We start from the raw sequence: 23,699 nt of genomic DNA, 5'->3' as shown, positions 1-23,699 counted from the left end.
ATAAGAGGTGTAATGCGAATAAAATGAACAAAATGAATCAAGTGATGGACAATTATGCAATAAGGGTAAGGACAAGTGCAAAGAATGCGAAGAAAATGAAATGAACATAATGAGTAAAACAGGAAAAAATAAAAAAAAGTAATAAAAATAAAGAGATCAATAATCTAAATTCAAAGTTCATAAAATCAATAGAATACAATAAAGAGAAACAAAAAATAAACAGGTAAAATTGATAACTTTAACAGAAATAAGCCAATTAGAAAAATTCATAAAGTTTATAAAATTAACAATACTTGAAAAATAATGAAATAATAAAATTAGTAAATTAATAAAATAATTACAAACATAAAATTATTGATATTAATAATAAAATCAAAATTGATAAAATAATGATATTTATAAAATTTAATTAGCTTTATTTTGATTAACGAAGTTTTAATTTTTTTCTTTTTTTCGGGTTACAAAAATTTCTAACTCAATGTGCGTAGTTGGGAATCGAACCCTACACTACGCTTTCATAAAATCAATCAAATTAATGGAATGAATTAAATGAAAAAAATATAAAATTGATAAAATGAGTAAAAAGATAAAAATGAATAAATGGATAAAATAAATAAAAATAATGAAATTAATACAATAAATATATTGAATAAATAGAAATAAATGAAAATGTATTATTTGGATTATGTTATATCTATTGGTCCGAAACGACGAGGATGTTTAGCGCTCATTTGAACAAGAGCTAATGTCTGTTTAGGTCAAATGGTCTTTTTCCTGCTCCAATAATTTGAAATTAATAAAACGAATAAAATGAACAGAAATATTACAACTATAAAATGCATAAAATGAATAAAATGCATAAGATGCATAAAATGCATAATATGCATAAAATGCAATAAAATGCATAAAATGCAATAAAATGCATAAAATGCATAAAATGCATAAAATGCATAAAATGCATAAAATGCATAAAATGCATAAAATGCATAAAATGCATAAAATGCATAAAATGCATAAAATGCATAAAATGCATAAAATGCATAAAATGCATAAAATGCATAAAATGCATAAAATGCATAAAATGCATAAAATGCATAAAATGCATAAAATGCATAAAATGCATAAAATGCATAAAATGCATAAAATGCATAAAATGCATAAAATGCATAAAATGCATAAAATGCATAAAATGCATAAAATGCATAAAATGCATAAAATGCATAAAATGCATAAAATGCATAAAATGCATAAAATGCATAAAATGCATAAAATGCATAAAATGCATAAAATGCATAAAATGCATAAAATGCATAAAATGCATAAAATGCATAAAATGCATAAAATGCATAAAATGCATAAAATGCATAAAATGCATAAAATGCATAAAATGCATAAAATGCATAAAATGCATAAAATGCATAAAATGCATAAAATGCATAAAATGCATAAAATGCATAAAATGCATAAAATGCATAAAATGCATAAAATGCATAAAATGCATAAAATGCATAAAATGCATAAAATGCATAAAATGCATAAAATGCATAAAATGCATAAAATGCATAAAATGCATAAAATGCATAAAATGCATAAAATGCATAAAATGCATAAAATGCATAAAATGCATAAAATGCAAAAAATGCATAAAATGCATAAAATGCATAAATGCATAAAATGCATAAAATGCATAAAATGCATAAAATGCATAAAATGCATAAAATGCATAAAATGCATAAAATGCATAAAATGCATAAAATGCATAAAATGCATAAAATGAATAAAATGCATAAAATGCATAAAATGCATAAAATGCATAAAATGCATAAAATGCATAAAATGCATAAAATGCATAAAATGCATAAAATGCATAAAATGCATAAAATGCATAAAATGCATAAAATGCATAAAATGCATAAAATGCATAAAATGCATAAAATGCATAAAACGCATAAAATGCATAAAATGCATAAAATGCATAAAATGCATAAAATGCATAAAATGCATAAAATGCATAAAATGCATAAAATGCATAAAATGCATAAAATGCATAAAATGCATAAAATGCATAAAATGCATAAAATGCATAAAATGCATAAAATGCATAAAATGCATAAAATGCATAAAATGCATAAAATGCATAAAATGCATAAAATGCATAAAATGCATAAAATGCATAAAATGCATAAAATGCATAAAATACATAAAATGCATAAAATGCATAAAATGCATAAAATGCATAAAATGCATAAAATGCATAAAATGCATAAAATGCATAAAATGCATAAAATGCATAAAATGCATAAAATGCATAAAATGCATAAAATGCATAAAATGCATAAAATGCATAAAATGCATAAAATGCATAAAATGCATAAAATGCATAAAATGCATAAAATGCATAAAATGCATAAAATGCATAAAATGCATAAAATGCATAAAATGCATAAAATGCATAAAATGCATAAAATGCATAAAATGCATATTTTTTTGTTTTTTTTATTTCGATTATAGATGTTTTAACATTGGGGTCATTCGCCTATTTTCGTTTAGAGAAATCTTTTTTGGAAAAATCTCTAACCCTATGTGCGGGGTTGGGAATCGAACCCAGAAGAGCTGCGTACAAGGCAATCGATTTACCAACTACGCTATGCCCGTCCCCATGTGAATAAAATGAATGAAATGAATAATATGAATGATATGAATAATATGAATAATATGAATAATATGAATAATATGAATAAAATGAATAAAATGAATAAAATAATTAAAATGAATAAAATGAATAAAATGAATAAAATGAATAAAATGAATAATATGAATGATATGAATAATATGAATAATATGAATAATATGAATAATATGAATAATGTGAATAATATGAATAATATGAATAATATGAATAAAATGAATAATATGAATAATATGAATGATATGAATAATATGAATAAAATGAATAAAATGAATAAAGTGAATAAAATGAATATAATGAATAAAATGAATAAACTGAATAATATGAATGATATGAATAATATGAATAATATGAATAAAATGAATAAAATGAATAAAATAATTAAAATGAATAAAATGAATAATATGAATGATATGAATAATATGAATAATGTGAATAATATGAATAATATGAATAATATGAATAATGTGAATAATATGAATAATATGAATAATATGAATAAAATGAATAAAGTGAATAAAATGAATAAAATGAATAAAATGAATAAAATGAATAAAATGAATAAAATGAATGAATTGAATTAAATGAATAAAATGAATAAAATGATAAAATGAATAAAATGAATAAAATGAATAAAATGAATAAAATGAATAAAATGAATAAAATGAATAAAATGAACAAAATGAACAAAATGAACAAAATGAACAAAATGAACAAAATGAACAAAATGAACAAAATGAACAAAATGAACAAAATGAACAAAATGAACAAAATGAACAAAATGAACAAAATGAACAAAATGAACAAAATGAACAAAATGAACAAAATGAACAAAATGAACAAAATGATCAAAATGAACAAAATGAACCAAATGAACAAAATGAACCAAATGAACAAAATGAACCAAATGAATGAATGAAGTAAGTCGATTAAATGAATTGAATGGATTAAATATGAGAGGTATCGGTTCAAATCAATGTCCGATATCATGCGATGAGCAAATAGTGTTTTTGGGTGCATTTCCTATCTCCGTTGCTTGCGAACGTTTTTCGTTTAAGGGCTTTTCTAAAATTCACAACCTTTTCATTATAGAAAGCTTGCTTAATTTTTTTTGCTGAGTTGATTGGAGAAAATTGGAGATCTTTAAAGTTTCTTTTACCACAACATAATCATATTAATCAATCAAGACTATGTACTCCCCAGTCCTGAAATATGATTGTATTGTGTCTTGTACACAACCTTTTAAATTTTTGTCTCTGCTCTGTTGGTAGCTAGCGTATGATCATATTAAGAGGAAAATACAGATTGACTTCGCAAGCTAAATACTAAGGATAATATTTATTTTGATCTCTTTAAAATTGCGAATATCGGGTTATGTCCAACATGTTTAATATGCAATTTAACAGCTACAAACAATTACACCGGCAGTTGATAAAAGGTGTTGCAAGATACGCCCGTCTGTTCGTGAAGAGAAATAGTATTGGGAAAAGGAAAAGAAATAACATTACAAAATATTCTAATCTGGAATATTTCTGTAAGATTATAGAAAATAATATATTATCTGGAAGAATAAAAATTAATCTAAATTGATGCTTCGAGCATACTCAATTTTTTAAACTTGAATGGAAACAATGAGAACTGGTTTTGCTCTTTCTTGTGAAATTTCAAAAATCCAATGATTTTTTGCGTAGAAAGGCTTACAAACTTTTTATTTTATTAGGAAATAGAAATTGTTTCCCCGGCTTGATAGCGAAATCAAACAATAAATTTAGTGTTGCTATTAAATATTAAAAGAGCCACCTCGCCACCAGAAAACCGCGAAACCCTTAGATTCCAGTGCATTAGGATGAGCTTGCGAAAAATTATCAAACCACGATATAATGGGTTTGGTACCCGTCATAAATAAAAATATCTCTCACATGCGGTGACCGCTCTCAATCATCACCATGGGAAACGAACGAAGTATATTTAAGCATCTGGAGGAATAACAAGGAATAACCGAACAATCCTGACAAAAGGACAACGAACCAAATTACCCACCCACCGCCAAAGCGACTTAAAAAGTTTCAGTTCACAAAAAACAGAACACCTGGTCGGATCCGACATCGCAGGAAGGCACTTGGTATTAAGTCAATGTAAAACGGAAAGTAATGATGGGCGAAAATCCACGCGGTGTACAACTATTGCTCTAAACTTGGAAAAAGGATTATCATCCCTCAGCAGGCAGTAAGAAAATGAAATGTCATCGCAGAATTTTCCGCACACATTGTCATTCCGGAAACGAATTGCAGACATAGTTTTTAAGTACTTTCTTGACATATGACTTAAGTTTCTGGAGAAACATCCCGCAAACTTCCCGCTACGCGCTTTTCTCAAATTCCACTGCTATGGTAACAGATGAAAGAAGGAGCAAACCTTCGTTCGCTTTTGCTTCCCAGCCAAAGCTGCTTTAGCAGTCGTAGGTATGTACCTATAAGTGGGGAACTCTTCCCGACAAGAAACTACAATTCGATTATCCCCATTCTATTTAAACTTTCGCATTCCTTCCGCAAGAGCTGGTCCGCCCGGAAGCCCAGCTCGGGATGGCCCAGCCCGGAGCACGGCTGCCGCTGGGGGGAAAAGCGAATAAAAATTTCACCACCTCTTGCGTTTCTGTTAGGAAAGTACGTTAGTTACGTTTGTGATTAAAATTTCATTTCCTTAAAAAGCTTTCGAGCGGAACTTTGCACAGTTTTCGGAGAGGTAAGGTAAAGTAAAGTAAAACGTCGAGATACTGACGCAAAATGAAGGAAGTTTTGCGAGTACATTCGAAGGTACGAGCGGGCGGTTGAAATTGTATATCCAACTAGTAATGAAATGAACAAATTTTTAATTTTGTTGCATTTTCTCGGTAGAGTTATAATAAATTCACAAAAGGTGCCTCGCATAATCATTCGATTGATGCAGGTATTCAGTTTTAAATTTATATCCTGAAACTAATTTAAACTAAACTTTAACATAGGCGATCACTTCAATTTCATTTTATTGGATTTTGGCCTCGCACAGTTTCAACTACGATTCGCAATCAGTATACACTTTGTTGCACCAGCCGTTCGTACGTGTGTCACGACGAGTAAATCGGTAAACTCCCTCCTTTCCGCCCGCGAGCCACTTCCTTCCATTAAAACAAACACAATCAAGCGAATCGCTAACAATTATCGGAAATGCACTGAGATCGGGTATGTATGTACGTACGTACATAGGAAAGTGGGATTTCAATGGAGGGGCCACTACACTACGATCGAAAATTGCAGTTTTTCAGCTGTTTGGTTTGCTGGGAATCGGTCGAACCTTGACCCGTCTGCGTTTGGTCACCACAACAAAGTGCAACATGGGAATCGCCACCTACCATACCATCCATCCAGCCGCCAGCCAGCCAGCCAGGGTTCCTTCGGTTTGGCTCTGGGACCATTCGAGTGTCCGTTGCAGTTTTTGACGGTTAATAGACAAGCCAGCAGCGCGGCTGCGGAACCGGACCCAAGTTCGTTATCCCGTGAGCAAACAGAACAATATTTACCCTTACTGATGATGATGACGATGATGGTTGTTGGTGATCGTATGTTGTTTCGTGGGTGGGATGCTGAAACGGGTTATGGAGATGGACGGCGGTGGCGTGTGTTGTGAAAGCACAATGTAATCAGAAATGTTGTTATCCAAAAGTGTTGTTTGGTGACCTGGCTCAACGTGGATAGGCTCCACCACCGCAGATTTGTTGAAAAACAATAATTAATTCTTCTGGGGTTGGGGCGAGTGCAAGGAGATTGTGTGCGGCTTAATGTTAATTGTAATTGTGCTTTTGAAAGCGTGCGGAGATTTTCCAGGTAATTTAACCAAAATATGCGTTACATAACTTTTATTATTTGAGAGAATCTGTAATTATATTTCGATTCGTTGTGTCAGCATCATTTCTTTGGATAATAAGGGTATAGCATTCATCAGGCCCGTAGCTAAGATTTTGTTTCGGCAGGGGCCTAAAACATGATGCATAAATGTGTTAATTTTGGTGAATTAAGGTACACCCAGGTTTTTTTACGCGGGGATACGTACCGCGTAAAAAGAAACCGCGTTAATTGGAAAATCCGCGTAAAAAAACCGCGTTGATTCGAAAATCCGCGCAAAAAAACCGCGTTAATTGGAAAATCCGCGTAAAAAAACGTAAGACTTAGAATATTTTTGGAAGTTTTTTTTTTACGCGGATTTCGCAATTAACACGGTTTTTGCAAAAAATATTCTAAGTCCTTTGGAATGCAAAAGACTTAGAAGATTTTCGGAAAGATGGAAGAGACGGGTCTGGAAGATTCCTTATGGCCCGCACTCCAACAATATGGGTATTTTCGGAATGGTCTTGAAGAGTAGGTTCCAGAAATTGATTTTTGAAGCCATTTTGAAATCAAAGATGGCAACTTCCGGTTTTAGCGAAATTCGCTATAACCCAATCAATATGGGTATTTTCGGAATGGTCTTGAGGAGTAGGTGCCAGAAATTGATTTTTGATGTCATTTTGAAATCAAAGATGGCGACTTCCGGTTTAGCGAAAAAAGTTGTCCCGACAAGCAATGCAGGTGGCCACACAGAATTCTAGCGACTTGGTTGACCCGGCTAACGTACACACATATGTACGATTGCCGCAAATAAATTTACCGGAGTTTGATGGAAACTATGAAAACTATCCTTTTCATGATACGTTCAGAGCCCTGATAGATTCTTCCCCAGAGTTGAGCAACATTCAAAAATTCCACTATTTGCGAGCTTCTCTCAAGGGTGATGCACTTAGGTTAGTCGATTCTTTTCCGATGAGTGATGCGATCTATAGGGTTGCTTGGGAAGGCTTGGTTTCGAGGTTCTCCAAACGTTATTTACTGAAGAAGCGTAACCTAAATGCTCTTTTCGAGTATCCAAAGATAAAGAAAGCATCTGCGGCGGGATTGCACGATTTGATCGACTGCTTTGAGCGAAATACGCAGATTTTGGCCCAGTTAGGGGAAGCAACGAGTGGTTGGGGAGCCATGTTGACACACTTGATGGTCTCGAAGCTTTGAGACAGTACTCCAATGCAGTGGGAAGAGCATGTGTCGCAGAACGATGAGCCGTCCTTCAGGATGTTAATTGACTTTCTTAAAACGCAAACTCGAGTTTTGGAGTCAACACGGTGACTGAAACGGCTGGTCCAAACTGCTTGGCGTGCAGTGAGCAACATTTTCTGTCACGATGTTCTACCTTCAACGATCTGCCTGTCGATGAGCGGCTGCAGTTAACTAATTCGAAGCGGCTTTGCAGTAATTGTTTAGGACGAAATCATCTGGCTCGGGATTGCCTCTCCAAATATCGCTGTCGGACCTGTTCCAAAAAACATCACACCCTTCTTCATCCTGGATTTCCTGGATCTGGCGTAGGCGCAGCCCCGACAGCCAATCAAAATGACAGCACACCCGACCCGTTTGCTACCACTGTTGCGTCGAACTCTGGTGAATCGGTTTCTGGTTCGGTGGCAGCAATTTCTTCAAATATGGCGGGGTATTAAAGATCGCACGTATTCTTGCTTACGGTTATGTTGAAAATAAGACAATTTGGGTAGGGGTCACCACGCTAGGGTATTACTAGATTCTTGATCACAGGCTAACTTGATGTCTGAAAGACTACCAGCTACTGATGCTACCAAGACGTGACAAAAGGGTGGAGATTGTCGGAATCGGGCAAACTCGGCGACAAACTGCGTATGAGGTGTCAGCGAACATTTCTTCAAGAGTTCGGGATTACTCTCTGGCAATGGATTTTCTGGTTTTGGGGCAGGTTACAGATAACCAGCCATCTACATCTCTTCCATTGGGAAATTGGAATCCACAGGATGGATCTGGTTGATCCCGAATTCTATGCTTCTGGTGCTATCGACTTGGTACTGGGCTCGCAGTTCTTTTATGATTTTCATCTACTCGATGGTGGCCGGCTTCAGATTCGCAAGATTAACAAAGAATTGCCAGCGTTTGTCAATACAGTGTTTGGTTGGGTCGCTACTGGCGAAACGAACTTTTGCGATAATGCCGGGAAGGTTAGCTGTCACTTGACTTTGGCGGATCCGCTGGATAAGGCCATTGAGAAGTTCTGGATTATCGAAGAGCTTCCAGAAAAACCGTTGCACTCACAGGAGGAAGAAGATTGCGAGACTCACTTCCAGAATACGATCACCCGAGAAGAAACAGGACGATACGTAGCATGATATCCAAAACGAGTAGGTTTTCATGAGCTGGTTGGTGGATCGAAGAGCACAGCTTGGCGAAGATTTGAACAAATAGAGAGACGACTTGAGAGAAACGCTGATTTACGCAAGCATTACGACGACTTCATGCAAGAGTACATCGATTTGGGGCATATGAAGCTTGTTGGATCAGCGGACGAGGTTCCGAAAGCTCATGGAACGGTTTGTTATCTTTCCCACCACCCCGTCTTCAAGGAATCTAGCTCAACGACGAAGGTACAAGTGGTGTTCGATGGATCAGCCAAAACATCTACCAACCATTCTCTGAACGATGCACTTCTTACCGGACCGGTGATTCAAGACGAACTCTTCGTTCTCATGCTTCGTTTCCGTAAGTATGCTATTGCATTGGTCGCAGATGTGGAGAAAATGTATCGACAGATTCGCATACATCACGAAGACACACCTTTACAGCGGATTTTGTGGCGCTTTGACCCTTCAGAGCCGGTCGAAATCTACGAACTGCAGACGGTCACATACGGGTTGGCTCCATCGTCCTTTCTCGCTACCAGGGTGCTGAAGCAGCTTGCAACAGATTTTGAAGGTACATATAGGACGGGCGGTCGAGCTGTCTCGGAGGATTTTTACATGGACGACTTCCTATCCGGGGCAGACTCTGTCAAACATGCCATAAAACTACGGGACGAAGTTCAATCGCCGATGGCTAAAGGTGGTTTTCAATTAAGGAAATGGAACTCCAACCGACGAAAAGTATTGCAGGATCTACCACCAGAAGCACTAAGAGAAAAGGCCGCGCTTCATTTCGAACCGAAGCAGAGAGTGAAGACGCTATGGGTTGCCTGGGAGCCTGAGCCAGATGAACTCTGCATCGACGTGCAACGAGTGGACGACAACGGGCATTGGACAAAGCGGAAGATCTTCTCGGCAATAGCAAAGCTTTATGACCCACTAGGGCTCGTGCCCCCTATAGTTGCATGAGCGAAAATTCGGCTGCAGCATCTATGGTTGGCATCTACTGGCTGGGACGAACCTGTACCGCAGGAAATTGAGTCACGATGGTCGGACTTCTACAGGCAGCTTCCTGTACTGCAAGGGTTCAGAGCACTCCGTTTCATATTTTTGCCTGGTACATTGACGGCTCAATTTCACGTTTTCTGCGATGCATCGGAGGTCGGATATGGTGCATGCATCTATGCTCGGTCGACCGTCAAGGAAGGACAAAGCAAGGTGGAGTTGATTGCATCGAAATCCCGCGTTGCTCCACTGAAACGGCTGTCGTTACCACGTCTGGAGCTGTGTGCTGCACTTTTGGGGGCTAAACTTTACTCGAAGGTTTCCGTTGCGTTGAGAATGGAGGGAAATCCTTGCTGGTTCTGGTCTGACTCGATGGTGACTTTGCATTGGATACGAGCCCCACCCAACACTTGGCATACGTTCGTCGGCAACCGCACATTGGAGATACAGCTACGCACTCACGGACACAGCTGGAAACATGTTAAGGGATCTGAAAATCCGGCTGATTACGTTTCTCGCGGTATGCTACCACGAATTCATCCAGAACAAAAATTGGAGGTGCGGTCCGCCCTGGCTTATAAATGATGATCAATGGCCCCGAAGTTCTACGCTAGACATCCCATCTGAAGAAATACTGGAGCGTAGAAAAATGGTAGTGGTACTGCAAAACATTCCGGACCCGGATCCGTTATTCGAACGATATTCATCATACTGGCGCCTAGTTCGCGTTACCGCATATGCACTACGTTTTGTCCACCACTGTTGTTCGTAAAATAACCGCAAATCGCAATTGTTCCTATCCACAAAAGAATTAACCGAAGCTAAGGAAGCGTTAGCAAAAGCAACTTGTGATCGAACTTGTGTGCGATCTATCGACGGATGCTTTCATCGCAGCACTACGCCGCTTCATCGCCCGACTAGGGATACCAGCGGAAATTCATTCCGACAAGGGCACGAATTTCCAGGGAGCAAAAACCAAAATCAACGAACTCTACAACATCTTCAACCACTTTCTCATCGGTTCATCGCTTAGCTGCTTGCCTGATCCAGATTACACTAACATTCCAGTAAACCGGTTACGCCACTACTGTGATACATTTCCAGTGAACACGTTCATAAAAAAAATCCTTTAAAAAGGAAAAAAACAAAGACTCACGTCTAAACAAGGAATGTGAAACAAGACGCTTGCATCTCGAGAGATTGGTCGGTGTTATGTCAGACCGGACTAAGTCGCAAAATTAAAAATGAGATAATGATAACACTGGATAAAGAATTTCTTCGGCTATATTCGACTTTTGCCGGATTTGAAATATGTTACAATAAGCAAGAATTATGGAATAAAATACTTTTGACTTAAAAGGTAAAGGATGCTGCGATTCAAACTTTAAACGCGGTTTTCTCGAAATCAATACGATTTCACTTAGTCCGGTCTGACTTAACACCGACCAGTTAATTTTAATAACCAAAAAGCCTGTATTTCCCGATTTCATATCATACAAATCTGTATTATTATTTCAGTCACACCATAAATCAGAAAGCGACTGAAATGGTACAAATAACTAAATATGATATATCAATCAAGATTTTGGAGTGCAGTATAATAATAGTTTTATTGGTTGGGAATAACTTTGATTAATAACTTACCTATGTTTTATTAACTGATTACAGTCCGTAGGACTAAGGGGCGATTTCTTCATAAATACATAAATTTTTGTCGTTATTCGATTCATTTTCTTTCAAAAGTGCAGACCGTTTCCCTATAAACTGAACACCAAACATAGAGGGTAAAAGTTTCAATTTTTCTTTATGATATTACAAAAACTCAACAATAATTCAAGATTTGAATTTTCATCAGAAAATAACTGTTTGACTGATGCTATTTTTTATTATAAAAGTGAATCTACATTCATACACAATGTTCGTTTGAGTGGCTAAACACGATTATGCAATATTATTTGAAATTGATAACTCCCGAGTATCAAATAGTTTTGTTTTGGGTACGCTATCAAAAGAATTACAATTACAAATGAATTACAAATAACAGTTAGCCGTTTGCTAGTCTTGGAACTTACTGTGATACATTTAACAGTCCCACCTGCATTGGAATACCATAGTAAATAAGGCTAATAAGTGAATCACGGCAATTTACGTATAAGTAAATATATAAAAAAGATCATTTGCTCTTTGTACTACACAAAAATTTAATCATCTGACATAAGGTACACGGGTTGGTTCCCAAAACAAATCTTTTTAGCCTCCGGTAGCCTTTAGTTCCAAATGTTGAACCACCCCAAAAAGTAAAAAGTTACAGCGAAACATTCTCGTTCCACGCTCCAGGCGTTCCATCGCGCTTATCTAGTCATAAAATTTAAATCAAGTTCACGGACGAATTCGGCTTCGCCGCCGAGAGCAACTCGTTTGCTACACTGCCAACCCGGAAACTGATGTAGACTTTTCGGTGGTGCGGAATACAGCTCTTAAATTCGAACCACTTGCGTGTAGAGCTCACAGCCGGACGCTCGCTGGTGGAGTTTGTGTTTGCGGGGGGACCGGGAACCGTGTTAACCTAGGAACCAGCCGAACCGGTTGCCGTGGTTCCATTCACATTCACCAGATTCGGGAACGATACGTCGAACTGTATCAGGATAATCAGGTACGTCGCGGTCGCTCCAATCATCTGAAAATGAGTAAACCGTGAGTGCAGCGAAAGTGTTCTAATACCCGCACCAAACACCAAACACCAAGTGTGTGCTCATGTTGAATTCCGACACGTCGGCTAAAGGGTCTGATTATGGTCTCACCGTGTACAGCAGCGTCCAGTCGTAGACGAACAGACCGCACGTAATTACCGGACTACGGTGCAGTAATTGTTGGGAGAAAATGTTCAGCTGGAAAGAGTGACAGAGAGAGAGAGAGATAAAGGGGTGAAAAACACGGTCATGGCTAGGGAAAAGTGTTCTGAAAGCATGTGAAACGACTCGGAAACCGGCGGATGTCGGATCCAGGTTAAAACACAAGATGTCACCTGGCTGTTCGGTGCTGCGGATTACGTACCTCGTTTATGACCGCACTCGAGGTGGAACAGTTGATGGCTTTGTGGACGAGTACTCCGATTCGTTTACCCTGGACGGGATGATAGTAAAGAAGGGAAAAGAACTGGTCATGTCAGGATTGTAATTGGAGAGAAACGGCGGATAATTGTTATTTTTGCTGTTATTTACATGAGACAATTAGGAAATGGGACGAGGGTTTTGTGTAACGGTTTTTTAACATGTTGATGGGAAATAATATAACCTGGCTTCGAATAGGTATCTTACAGTTAGGATGGGTGAGAAATAGGGAAATATTCTTTGTCGCTGTTGTAATTTAAGATTAAAAACTATTAATCTACATTTATTTAATATCTGATGGCTTTTGATTATTATCACTCAAAAATTAACTGATCTGAGCAAAAGGGTTGAAAGTAGTGTCGACGGTTCAATGTTCAACTCAATATTTTTTTATTTCGAGTGGTTTCAACCTTAGGGTCTTGCGCCTTTTTTTCAGATTAGAGAAATTTCTTTGGAAAAATCTAATCAAATGATGGAATGGCTATTATCCAACAGACTGCTCTTCCCAAGGAAGGACATAATTTTTTTATTAGCAATGTGCACCTGAGTTCTGCAGCAGTTCGATTGCTTATTTACACTTCCAGACATCACATCACATAACAGGTATACTTAATAAGTACAATTAAGATTGAGACACCTAATTACTTGACATTCCTTATTTTCCTTGGATTGTTTACCATATGGATTCCATCAAACGATATTGCATAACGAATATCACATCACATCGATAATTGCGCAGTATATCTATGCTTGTAACCCACTGCAGTAACTATATTTTTACTTTCCTAAGTATGGCCAGATAGAAACTGAGATCTATGGGGTTCAATATGTAGGGGAGATACGCATTGCTTAGTCTGAGTAGGATGATGGCTGATTTTTCTCATTATGAGGGATCCATGACAACGCAGCAGGCCATTTAACTCGACCATCTTCGACTCGAACGAAAATTTGCCGTTCAAAAGCTACAACTGAACAATAAATATCTGATTGAATTACATAGTTGATTCTTTTTATCGCGTGACTTTTTTAAGCAAAAAAGGTCTAATTCCCTACAAGTCTTCTTCGGAAAGTTTGGCTGTATGAATCAAGGATCTCGAACAATTGATTTTTGAAAGTAGCAAAAACTCACACGTCCTTTAAAAAATCGCTTTTGAATTAAAATGTTCTCATGGCCTGCGGAAAATACCTAGCCTCCCCTAGTCTTATGGCGTCACGCTTTTCAACAGGATTATTTTGTTGGAATTGTTTTTTTTAAATTTTTATTATATATGTTTTGGGACATTCGCCTCTTTTCGGGTTATAGAAATTTCCTTTGAAAAAATCGCTAATCCTAAGGGCGGGGTTGGGAATCGAGCCCAGGTGAGCTGCGTACAAGGCCATCAATTATCAACTGCGCTATGTCCGTCTCCTGTGTTGGGATTGTTCTTATTAACCAATGCTTCTAATTGATTGATTAAATAGGTCTTTCAAATAATAAATCTGCTACGAATAGGTTTTGTACAGACAACATTCGTAAGCTATACGAATTTTTCGTACGTATGACGAACCATTCGTAGATCTATGACAACGCTTTTTTTATTAGAAATTTTTCATAAAATCCATGAAACGAATTTTTTCCTAAAGAATCCTCAAAATATTTATGGACAAAAAATTCGTCTTACAGAACTAATTTATTCGTGAATTTGCTACGTAAACTATACGAACTGTTTGATGAAGTCTTTATTTAAATTAGTTGCTTGTAATAAAAAGTGTCAAATTGCATCACAAAAAAATACGCTGTAGAAAATTGTGTGTAGGGAATTTTCTCTTGAAAATGTGGATAGAAGTAGTTTAGAGTGCATTACATACAGGTTTTTTTTACGCGGGGGATACGTACCGCGTAAAAAACCGTGTGAAAAAAACCGCGTTAATTGGAAAATCCGCGTAAAAAAATCGCGTTGATTCGAAAATCCGCGTAAAAAAACTCTCAGAAACGTAAAGACATAATATTTTTGGAAGTTTTTTTTGCACGGATTTCGCAACTAATGCGGTTTTTGCATAAATATTCCAAGTCCTTTTGAATGCAAAAGACTTAGAAGATTTTCGGAAAGAGGGAAGAGACGGGTCTGCAAGTCTCCTTAGGGCCCACACCCCAACAATATGGGTATTTTTGGAATGGACTTGAAGAGTAGCTGCCAGAAATTGATTTTTGAGGTCATTTTGAAATCAAAGATGGCGACTTCCGGTTTAGCGAAATTTGCTGTACCCTAATCAATATGGGTTTTTACGAAATGGTCTTGACGAGTAGGTGCCAGAAATAAATAAAGCTGCATCTTCCCTGCAAGGTTTTTCATGAAAAATTGATTTTTGGCGCCTTTTTCAAATCCCAGATGGCGACTTCCGGCTTAGCGAGATTCTCTACAACTGAATCAACATGAGTATTTTCGGAATGGTTTTGACGAGAAGCAGACAAACGTCGATGTTTGGCGTCATTTTGAAATTCTAGATGGCGACTTCCGGTATACCGAAATTCCCGCATGAAAAATATGGGCAATCATAATAATCACCCTCAAATATAAGATTTAATCATAAACCAGCAAAATGCAAAATATTTTTATGTGTTCATCCTGAAGAGTGCGGTGAGAATGGAAGAGAGAGAAGAAAGAGACGTATATGGTGCGAGTTGGGAGTTTGAATTTATTCAAATTAAACATATTGCTTAAATTTAAGTAAATTCAACTGTTTCATTAAAACAACTTCCAAAAATACCCATATTGATTGGGTAATAGTGAATTGCGCTAAAACGGAAGTCGCAATCTTTGATTTCAAAATGGCGTCAAAAATCAATTTCTGGCACCTACTCTTTAAGATCATTCCGAAAATACCCATATTGTTGGGGTGTGGGCCATAAGGAGTCTTGAAAAAATGGCGTCATCCAAAAAGCAACGTAGCGAATAAATTTTGCGCAAGCATTTGGAAGAAAATTTGTAACTCTGCCATTGAGACATCGGACAATAACTCGGAATCGTGCAGTCAACGGTGAGTCGTATGATTAAACGTTACTACAAAACTAAGCATCGAACGGAAATGCGGCCAGAATGGATGCTCTATTGGTGATCAGGATCACAAGCGTGTAGTGGAAGCATTTAAGCGGAATCCCAATGGTTCGGTCAGGGATGTGGCCAAAAAGTTGAATCTGTGCAAGTTTTTCGTTCAAAGAGCCAATGGCCGGGAGAGACTACAAAGTTCAGAAGGCTCCAAATCATGACGAACAGCAATATACGGCGGGAAAGTCACGTGTCCCGAAAACTGTACACCCAGATGCTGATGAAGCCTCATTTTCTTATCATGGATGATGATAGCACCCGTGGCTACTGTTCTTCACACTCCAGCACAGGTTTGATGTTCCGGAGGACGAAAGAAAGCAGAAACTTTCAAAGTTTGCCAATAAATATATGATTTGGCAGGCGATCTTCTCATTTGGGAAATGGAGTGCGCCATTCGTGACTACCGGCTCTGTAAACGGAGAGATCTATCTCAAGAAGGGTCTACAGAAGCGTCGGCTTCCTTTGTTCAAGCCACCCAAGGCTCTGCGATCTTCTGGCCGGTTCTAGCTTCGTGCCACTATTCAAATGTTGTCATGGAGTGCTACGAAGCCAAAGGGATATGAACCTCCCCCCCCCCCCCCCCCAACGCACCGGAACTAAGACCCATCCAAAAATACTTGGCAATTATGAATCACGTACTACGGAAGTTTCTCAAGCAGGTAAAATCTGAGGAAGACATAAAGAAAAAGTTTCCGTACAGCCAGATGTTGTACAGAACCCAATGAGTGAAACTAAGCATAATGTGCGAGCGTACGGTTATGGTATTGAAGTTGAATGAAAAAAATAAGCCAAAAACATACTAATGGGTTATATTTTATTGTCTGAAAGTTTGAAAAGGTTTAGTCCACTAGGTAATCGATGACCCTTTATTCGTAAATTTGCTACGAATGGATATCAAAATCTACTTTCGTAAAATATACGAATGGTTTGCATATATTCAGATAAAGTTTTTATTTAAATTAGTGGTTCGTGATCGAAACCCGTTTGTAATATATACGAATAATGTTGGCCAATATAATATTTTTCTACGTTTATTTAACCAAATAATTCATATAATTTACGTAAACGGTTCCTAATCATCCCATGAATTTTAATTCGTACTATTAACGAGCAACCCGTATTGAAAAATAAAACAACTTAAAAAGAGTTTCAATTTGCGTAAACATTACGAACTACTATCAACAAAATAGATTCGCATTGTCAATCGAACTAAAGAGGTCAAGTACGTTCACTCGCAGGGCAGATTACGAACTCGCAACTGTATGTTGAATTTAGACGTATGCCTGGAGAAACTCGGGGAGCGGAGTATAGATACCGTAGGGCACTTCAACCGCGACAAGAGTGCCGAGTATGAGCGCGTGCTAGGATTCGTTTGGCTTGCCACCGCCTCGAAGGCCGACTTCAGGATAGTCCTGCAAGGGGATGAGCGTCCTATGAAAAGTGTTGTGCTTAGGTGCGTAATGGTACCATTCGAACCGCTAGAGTTTCTCGCATCGGCGTTGATCTGGGTGCGACTGGGACGAACACATCGACTACGTATCGTTGAAGAAGTGGCAGCGTTGGGTACATCTCTAGCGGAACATCGAGTCGTTCAGGATCGGTCCAAGTTATTTCCGTAACGGAAAGTCGAAGGAAATTTAGAATGTGCAGTTGCACATTTTTGCCGATGCAAGTGAGACAGCGTACGGATGCGTGGTCTACTTTCGGGCGATTGTACAAGGCAAGGTGATTTCTCGGCTTGAGCCCTTGGTTGCAGCTCTCGGAGCACGACTCAAGCAGACAGTGCTGGAGAATCATAACTTCACGATTAGTAAAGTCGTGTACTGAGTCGAGGCGGACGTAGTTCTCTCGTGGATTTGGTCAGATCAACGCCGATATAATTTGTAGGTTTTCGGGGTGGTTAGTTTCATACATCGTGACTAACGAGGTGGTTGTCAGAAGCGTGCTGAGTTCCTGTGTTGTGCAAAAGTTGAGCGAACGAAAATAGGTAAATATGGCAAATCGTAATGGAGAAAGGATGTTATGGATTGAACAAATATGTACTAAAATAATCGAAGAGACAAACACAGAACATGAAAGAGCGGAGAAAGTTCAGAAAAGCATAGTCCGAAAAAATTAAAAAAAAGAAATGCAATTGGGTTACTGTACCCTGATTCATCTTAGCACCTCTATTCATCCTACCCATTTGAACACATTAGAGAAGTATCAGCTCTCTCAATTCAACGCATTGGCTCAAATGGTAGGACGAATAAGGGTGCGTTGTACTCGACTGTTCGCTTCGCTCAAACTGGAGTATTTTACATTTTCCAGGCGAGATTTTTTATTGTACTGCTTCTTAGGAGCGAAGCAAAGATGTTGATACCGATTTAAGAGCATTCCAATCACTGAAAGCCTGAAAGTTATCCGCGAAAGAGTGTGATATCCTGATATCCCGACTAATGAAATGAATAAGGGCTCTCTACCCTAAATAGTAATAAAATGGGAAAAAATAAAAACTAAATAATTATAAAAAATGGGGATTGGAAAATAAGTTCAGAGGAAAACAAAAAAATAACTGTCTCGACAAAAAATTTTACACAAAGGGAAAATATTGCAAAGAGCCGTTATTTCTATTCCTACAGTGAGGATGGAACATGAATACACCTCAAGGCGATATGGGCGCTTAGAATCAACAATATATCGATTGATTTCAAAAGTTGGCAAGACTCAGCGAAGTGGAAAGTTCATTGAAAGAATATGTGAAGAATAGTTTTTTGAAGTTGGATGTCTACTATGACCAGTTTCATCATATCAGGAATGTTGTATTGCTCACAATCAAGAGGATCGAAACAAATCTAAACCGGACAATGCTACTGCGTAATATTCTAACCCCCGCAGTTTAAAAACTAGTTATTTTGACATTCAAATTTATTGTTTGCCCATTTTGACCTAACGTGTATATCGCGATCACGCGTACAGCGGTGGGCCTTAAAACACGAAAATCGAAAAATCCAAGGTGCGCAAGCTGTTTTAGACGTGGATTTATGAAATAATGTCGGAGCCAGAATTTCGTGGATTTTCATTTAGAGTTAGGGGTCCCACCAGAATCCTCCCCCCTCTTGGATTTTTTATGAATTTTTGGGACAATTTTCACTAAAACTGGGTCTTAGCTTATACATGGGACTCAAAAAGTTATTTTTTTGTTCTTATTCGAAGGTCTTCAGTTGCCTGATTAAGAAACCTGTATTGGATGCTGAAATCGGTGGATTAGTGGCGTAGACATAATTGCGAACCCTATGATTTACATAAATTTGTGGTTTACAGAAACTTCAATAACAAATTAAATAATGAAGCGATTGCTTTGGATCATTTTATTATTGGAAAGGGAAACCCTAAGCCTATCATTAAAACCAATAACATTTTAGAACGGCCTGGATTTTGATTTAATTTTAAAATGTCATTTCATACCATCTGATCAAGAAAAAACCCGTTTTAATCCTCCTAGTGGTACAATTGTGCCTTTCTCATTTATCGAAACTACGATTCCATGGCAGGTTATGTTTAATATAATGGTGGAAATGTCTATTAAATATTCAGTGCGATTTACACATACGTACAATGAATCGACATCTACGAACTTGAGTCGCTATATGTCGACGCTGAAACACTTGAAACCAGCGGCGAATCCAGAAAGAGGGTTTGGGGTTTTGGACCCCGCCAAAAATTTTCAACTTGTTTTTAGAAATTTTAAATTAGTTTCTCAACTCAAAATCTTATATATTCCTTGTTTGGACGTGTGTATTTGTTTTTTTTTCTTTCTTAAGGATTTTTTATGAACGTGTCCACTGGAAAACAGACAGAGAAAGAATGACCGGAACGGTGAGAATGAAGAAACGGTGAAAACTCACCTTTATTGGAAACACTGGGAAAAGATATGTCCTCAAGCATGAATCGAACCTGCGATCTCCCAGTCTCTAGTTGGGTGCGTTAACCACTCCGCCATCGAGGAACTGTGATGATGCCATCACATGTTCCCAACAATTTTTGTGATCATCGCTGCAGCAACTCAAAATCATTTCAAACCAATTTTTGCCCTGGTTTTTCAGACCCACTAGGAAAATTTAAGTGCGCGTCAAAGTCAAGTGCCGGGGTATTGAGACTGCTATATAATATCATATGTCAGTTAATGTACAGTTTTCTTGAAAATAAATTCAGCACGTTCCAGATAAACTCCTGAAGTATTTGAATTTCTATTTGATTTCTTATTTTTTGGCATATACATAAATACCGCCAACTTACCCCGGGGCCGAGTGAACCCTGCAAAAAACTATATATTTATATGTAATGGGGATAAAATCAAATAGATTTTAATTGGTTTGAATGATAGGCTTTTTCAACGATATAAATATCCAAAGCAATCGCTTCATTATTTAATTAGTTATTGAAGTTTATGTAAACCATGAATTGATGGAAATCGAGGGGTTCGTAAATATGGTTACGCCACTAGTCACCAGTGGTCCACCGATTTCAGCAACCAAAGTTTCTTAATCAGGCAACTGAGAACCTTCGAATAAGAACAAAAAATTCTTTTTGTTGAGACCCATGTATAAGCTGGGGCCCGGTTTCAGTGAAAATTGTTCCAAAAATTCATAAAAAATTAAAGAAGGGTGGGCTGGTGGAACCCCAGCCCTTAATGAAAACTCACGAAATTCCAGGTGCGATATTATTTCATGGATCCACGTTCAAAACAGCTTGTGCACCTTAGATTTTTCGATTTTCGTGTTTTTCGGCCCACCCTAATATATACTCCCTAAAGAGTCTGTACTGCTCCGTAGTCCGGTCATCTTTAGAGTATTGTTCCATGATTTGGAGCCCGCACTACACAAACAGGAGAAAAAATTTGGCCAATAACCCGAGCATACTAAAACCTGGTATTAATTGATTATTAATACCTCATTTAGGTATTTAGCAGGTATTGAAGAAACATTCTGCAATACCTGCTTAATACCTCATTGAGGTGTAATTACTGTATTTTAGTATTATTTATGTATTCCAGTGATTTTTGCAAATACTAAATCAATACCTTATTAAATACCTCCATACAGCGTATTTGTTATTGAAAGGTTGAAAAGGTTTTGTTATTATTCAGGTATTATAATAACTCGTTTCATTATCAACTAGTTATTCGTAGTGCGTGTCTCAATTATTATTTCAGGTATATCACCTCTTATGCAAGGCTCCTCAATATCTTATTGTGGTATTCAAGTATTGGGTACAGTATACCTGAATTTGGTGTTCTGAAGTTATTTTCTCCTGTTCGGGTATAGGAACGGTTGTGACCGAATTGAAAATATCCAACGCAATTTACACGATTCGCTCTGAGACAACTACCCAATCGGGATTGTTTTCGGCCAGCTAGCTATGAGAGACGCTGTCAACTAATTCAACTCGGCACCCTCCAGCACCGCAGAGAAACAGCAAGCTCTTGTTGTCGAGGATCTGTTGTCAGCGTACATCGATATTCCAGCCTTGATCGAACGAGTAAGAGTCCAAAACCCGAGCAGAAGAAAATAACTGCGGAATACCAAATGCAGGTATTCCATACCAACGACTGAATGCCACATTATGGTGTTAATAAGCTCTACGTAAGAGGTAAAATACCAATAATAATAATAATACACGGTGTCTTTGTAGAACAGCTTTATTCAAAAAAATTCGGCATCTGTAAAACTTCGGGATATGAAAGAATGGACTTTTTCCTAGCATTTGAAAGTAAAATTAAAATATTCTGTCGGGGGGTTTAGAACAACTTTTTATTTTGAAGTTTTTGATGGAAAACTTATGTTTTTTAATGAAATTAATTCGCATTTTTACTACTAATTGGAACTATAGACAGTCAAAAATACTAAAAATGAGAATCTGATGAACAATCTCATTGTCTACAACTTCGTAGAAAGCTATAAATCGATGTAAAATCACTCGAAAAAGTTAATAAAATTTTATCAGTTTATGGATTAACAAGGACTTACAAAAAATGGGTTTAAATGAACAGTAAATTCAGATAAATTTCAATGTTTACGAGGTCCCATTCACAGCAGAAAAATATATCTTCAGATTCCTCCGGTTCTTGGGCGATGGAATATAACGGTGGAATCTGGAATTATGTTTTTTCCGCTGGGACTTTGCTAGCATTCAGGTTCTTCTGAGCACACTGTTAAAATAAGGCATACCATTTTTTTACAAATGAAAATGTTTTTGGAATAAAGCTTCTTAACCAATAGGCCCCGTGCGAATCCAGAAACTTTGAAAACATTTAATAGCTTTCTCTGGCGATTTTAGATCGCAATGTAGCTTTCCACAAAGTTGTACACAATGAAATTTTCAATCAGATTCTCACTTTTGGTAATATTTGAATGTCTGAAGTACTACCTAAGGGCAAAAATGTGAACCAGTTTCATTTAAAAATCTAAGTTTTCGAACAAAAAAACTTTAAAATAAATAGTTGTTCTGGAGCCCCTGGCAGAATATTTTAATTTTACCTTCAAATGAAGGGGGAAAAGCCCATTCTATCACATGCTGAAGTTTTAGCGATGCCGATTTTTTCGAAGAAAATTGTTCTACCAAACACACCGTGAATAACACGGACATATTCTACGAATAACTCTAGAGAAAATTTAGAATAGAACGTAAGTAACAATGATGTATTCTCTTTGGGGTCTTTCTCTTCTGGTCATTACTCGATCGTTTCAACATGTATTACTCAACTCTTTGCATAATATTCTAGTAATAAGCATCGGCTTTCGATATGTATTGGTAAATTAGTAAAAAGTGTTCTAGTGACGTTGTAATAATCTAAAGAGAAAGTAAACAAAGAGAGACTCTCAATGTTACCTACACCCTATTCTAAACTTTCTCTAGAACTATTTGATAATGAAACGAGTTATTATGATACTTGAATAATACTCGGATATTTTTCAATCTTCCAATCCAAATTCGCTGTGTGAAGGTATTGATGTGGTGTTTGTAAAATCACTGGAATACATAAATAATAATAAAATAAAGTATTATACCTTATTGAGGTACTAAGCAGGTATTAAAGAATGCTTCTTCAATACCTATTTTACATAAGGTACAGTAATCAATCAATACCAAGTTTTGGTATGGATAGCAGAAAATGGTATGCTCGGGTTATTGGTCATTTATTTTCTCCTGGTCGGGAACTAGAAGTAAGGCGTTGCGCAGAAATATTCTTCTGAGAGTAACTCTTCGCCGCTTCAACCACACAGCATATGCGGCCATCACAGGATTACAACAAACTTTCATTTGTGTGATATACTTGGTATCCATTTGACTCGTTACCTATGGACAAGGTTTATGAATTTCTGTAATAATTTTTGGATAAAAACTTACTAAAATTTGTATAAAATAGCAGAAACCCAACAGAATCAACATGTGGAATCTGAGCTGCATAGTTGCATGACGTTGTATGAGGATGAAGAGTGCTTTGGCCAAGTGGGGATGCTGAAACAGGGATGGTTTACCCTCTACATTGCCTTGACCAGAAACAA

The 23,699-nt window shown here is 37.1% G+C and overlaps 1 protein-coding gene across 5 annotated transcripts in view; it reads right to left on the bottom strand.

Moving 5' to 3' along the window:
- Window positions 1-23,699, bottom strand: part of LOC131685071 (putative gustatory receptor 2a) — a 210,766-nt gene that overhangs the window by 72,488 nt on the left and 114,579 nt on the right. For 2 of the 5 annotated variants that reach the window (XM_058968488.1, XM_058968489.1), the window contains exons 4-6: window positions 13,011-13,079; window positions 12,758-12,844; window positions 11,836-12,633 (exon numbers count right to left, since the gene is read on the bottom strand). The exons of 1 other annotated variant lie outside the window; for it this stretch is intronic. In XM_058968488.1, the coding sequence (XP_058824471.1) occupies window positions 12,523-12,633; window positions 12,758-12,844; window positions 13,011-13,079 (267 nt within the window). In that variant the 3' untranslated portion in view covers window positions 11,836-12,522. Of the gene's footprint in view, window positions 1-11,835; window positions 12,634-12,757; window positions 12,845-13,010; window positions 13,080-23,699 lie in introns of those variants that run through there. 2 more of the 5 variants (XM_058968491.1, XM_058968490.1) reach the window with 2 other exon arrangements.

This window comes from Topomyia yanbarensis, chromosome 2 (genome assembly GCF_030247195.1).
Source record: "Topomyia yanbarensis strain Yona2022 chromosome 2, ASM3024719v1, whole genome shotgun sequence".
NCBI lineage: Eukaryota > Metazoa > Arthropoda > Insecta > Diptera > Culicidae > Topomyia > Topomyia yanbarensis.
This window is presented reverse-complemented; position numbering and strand designations above follow the sequence as displayed.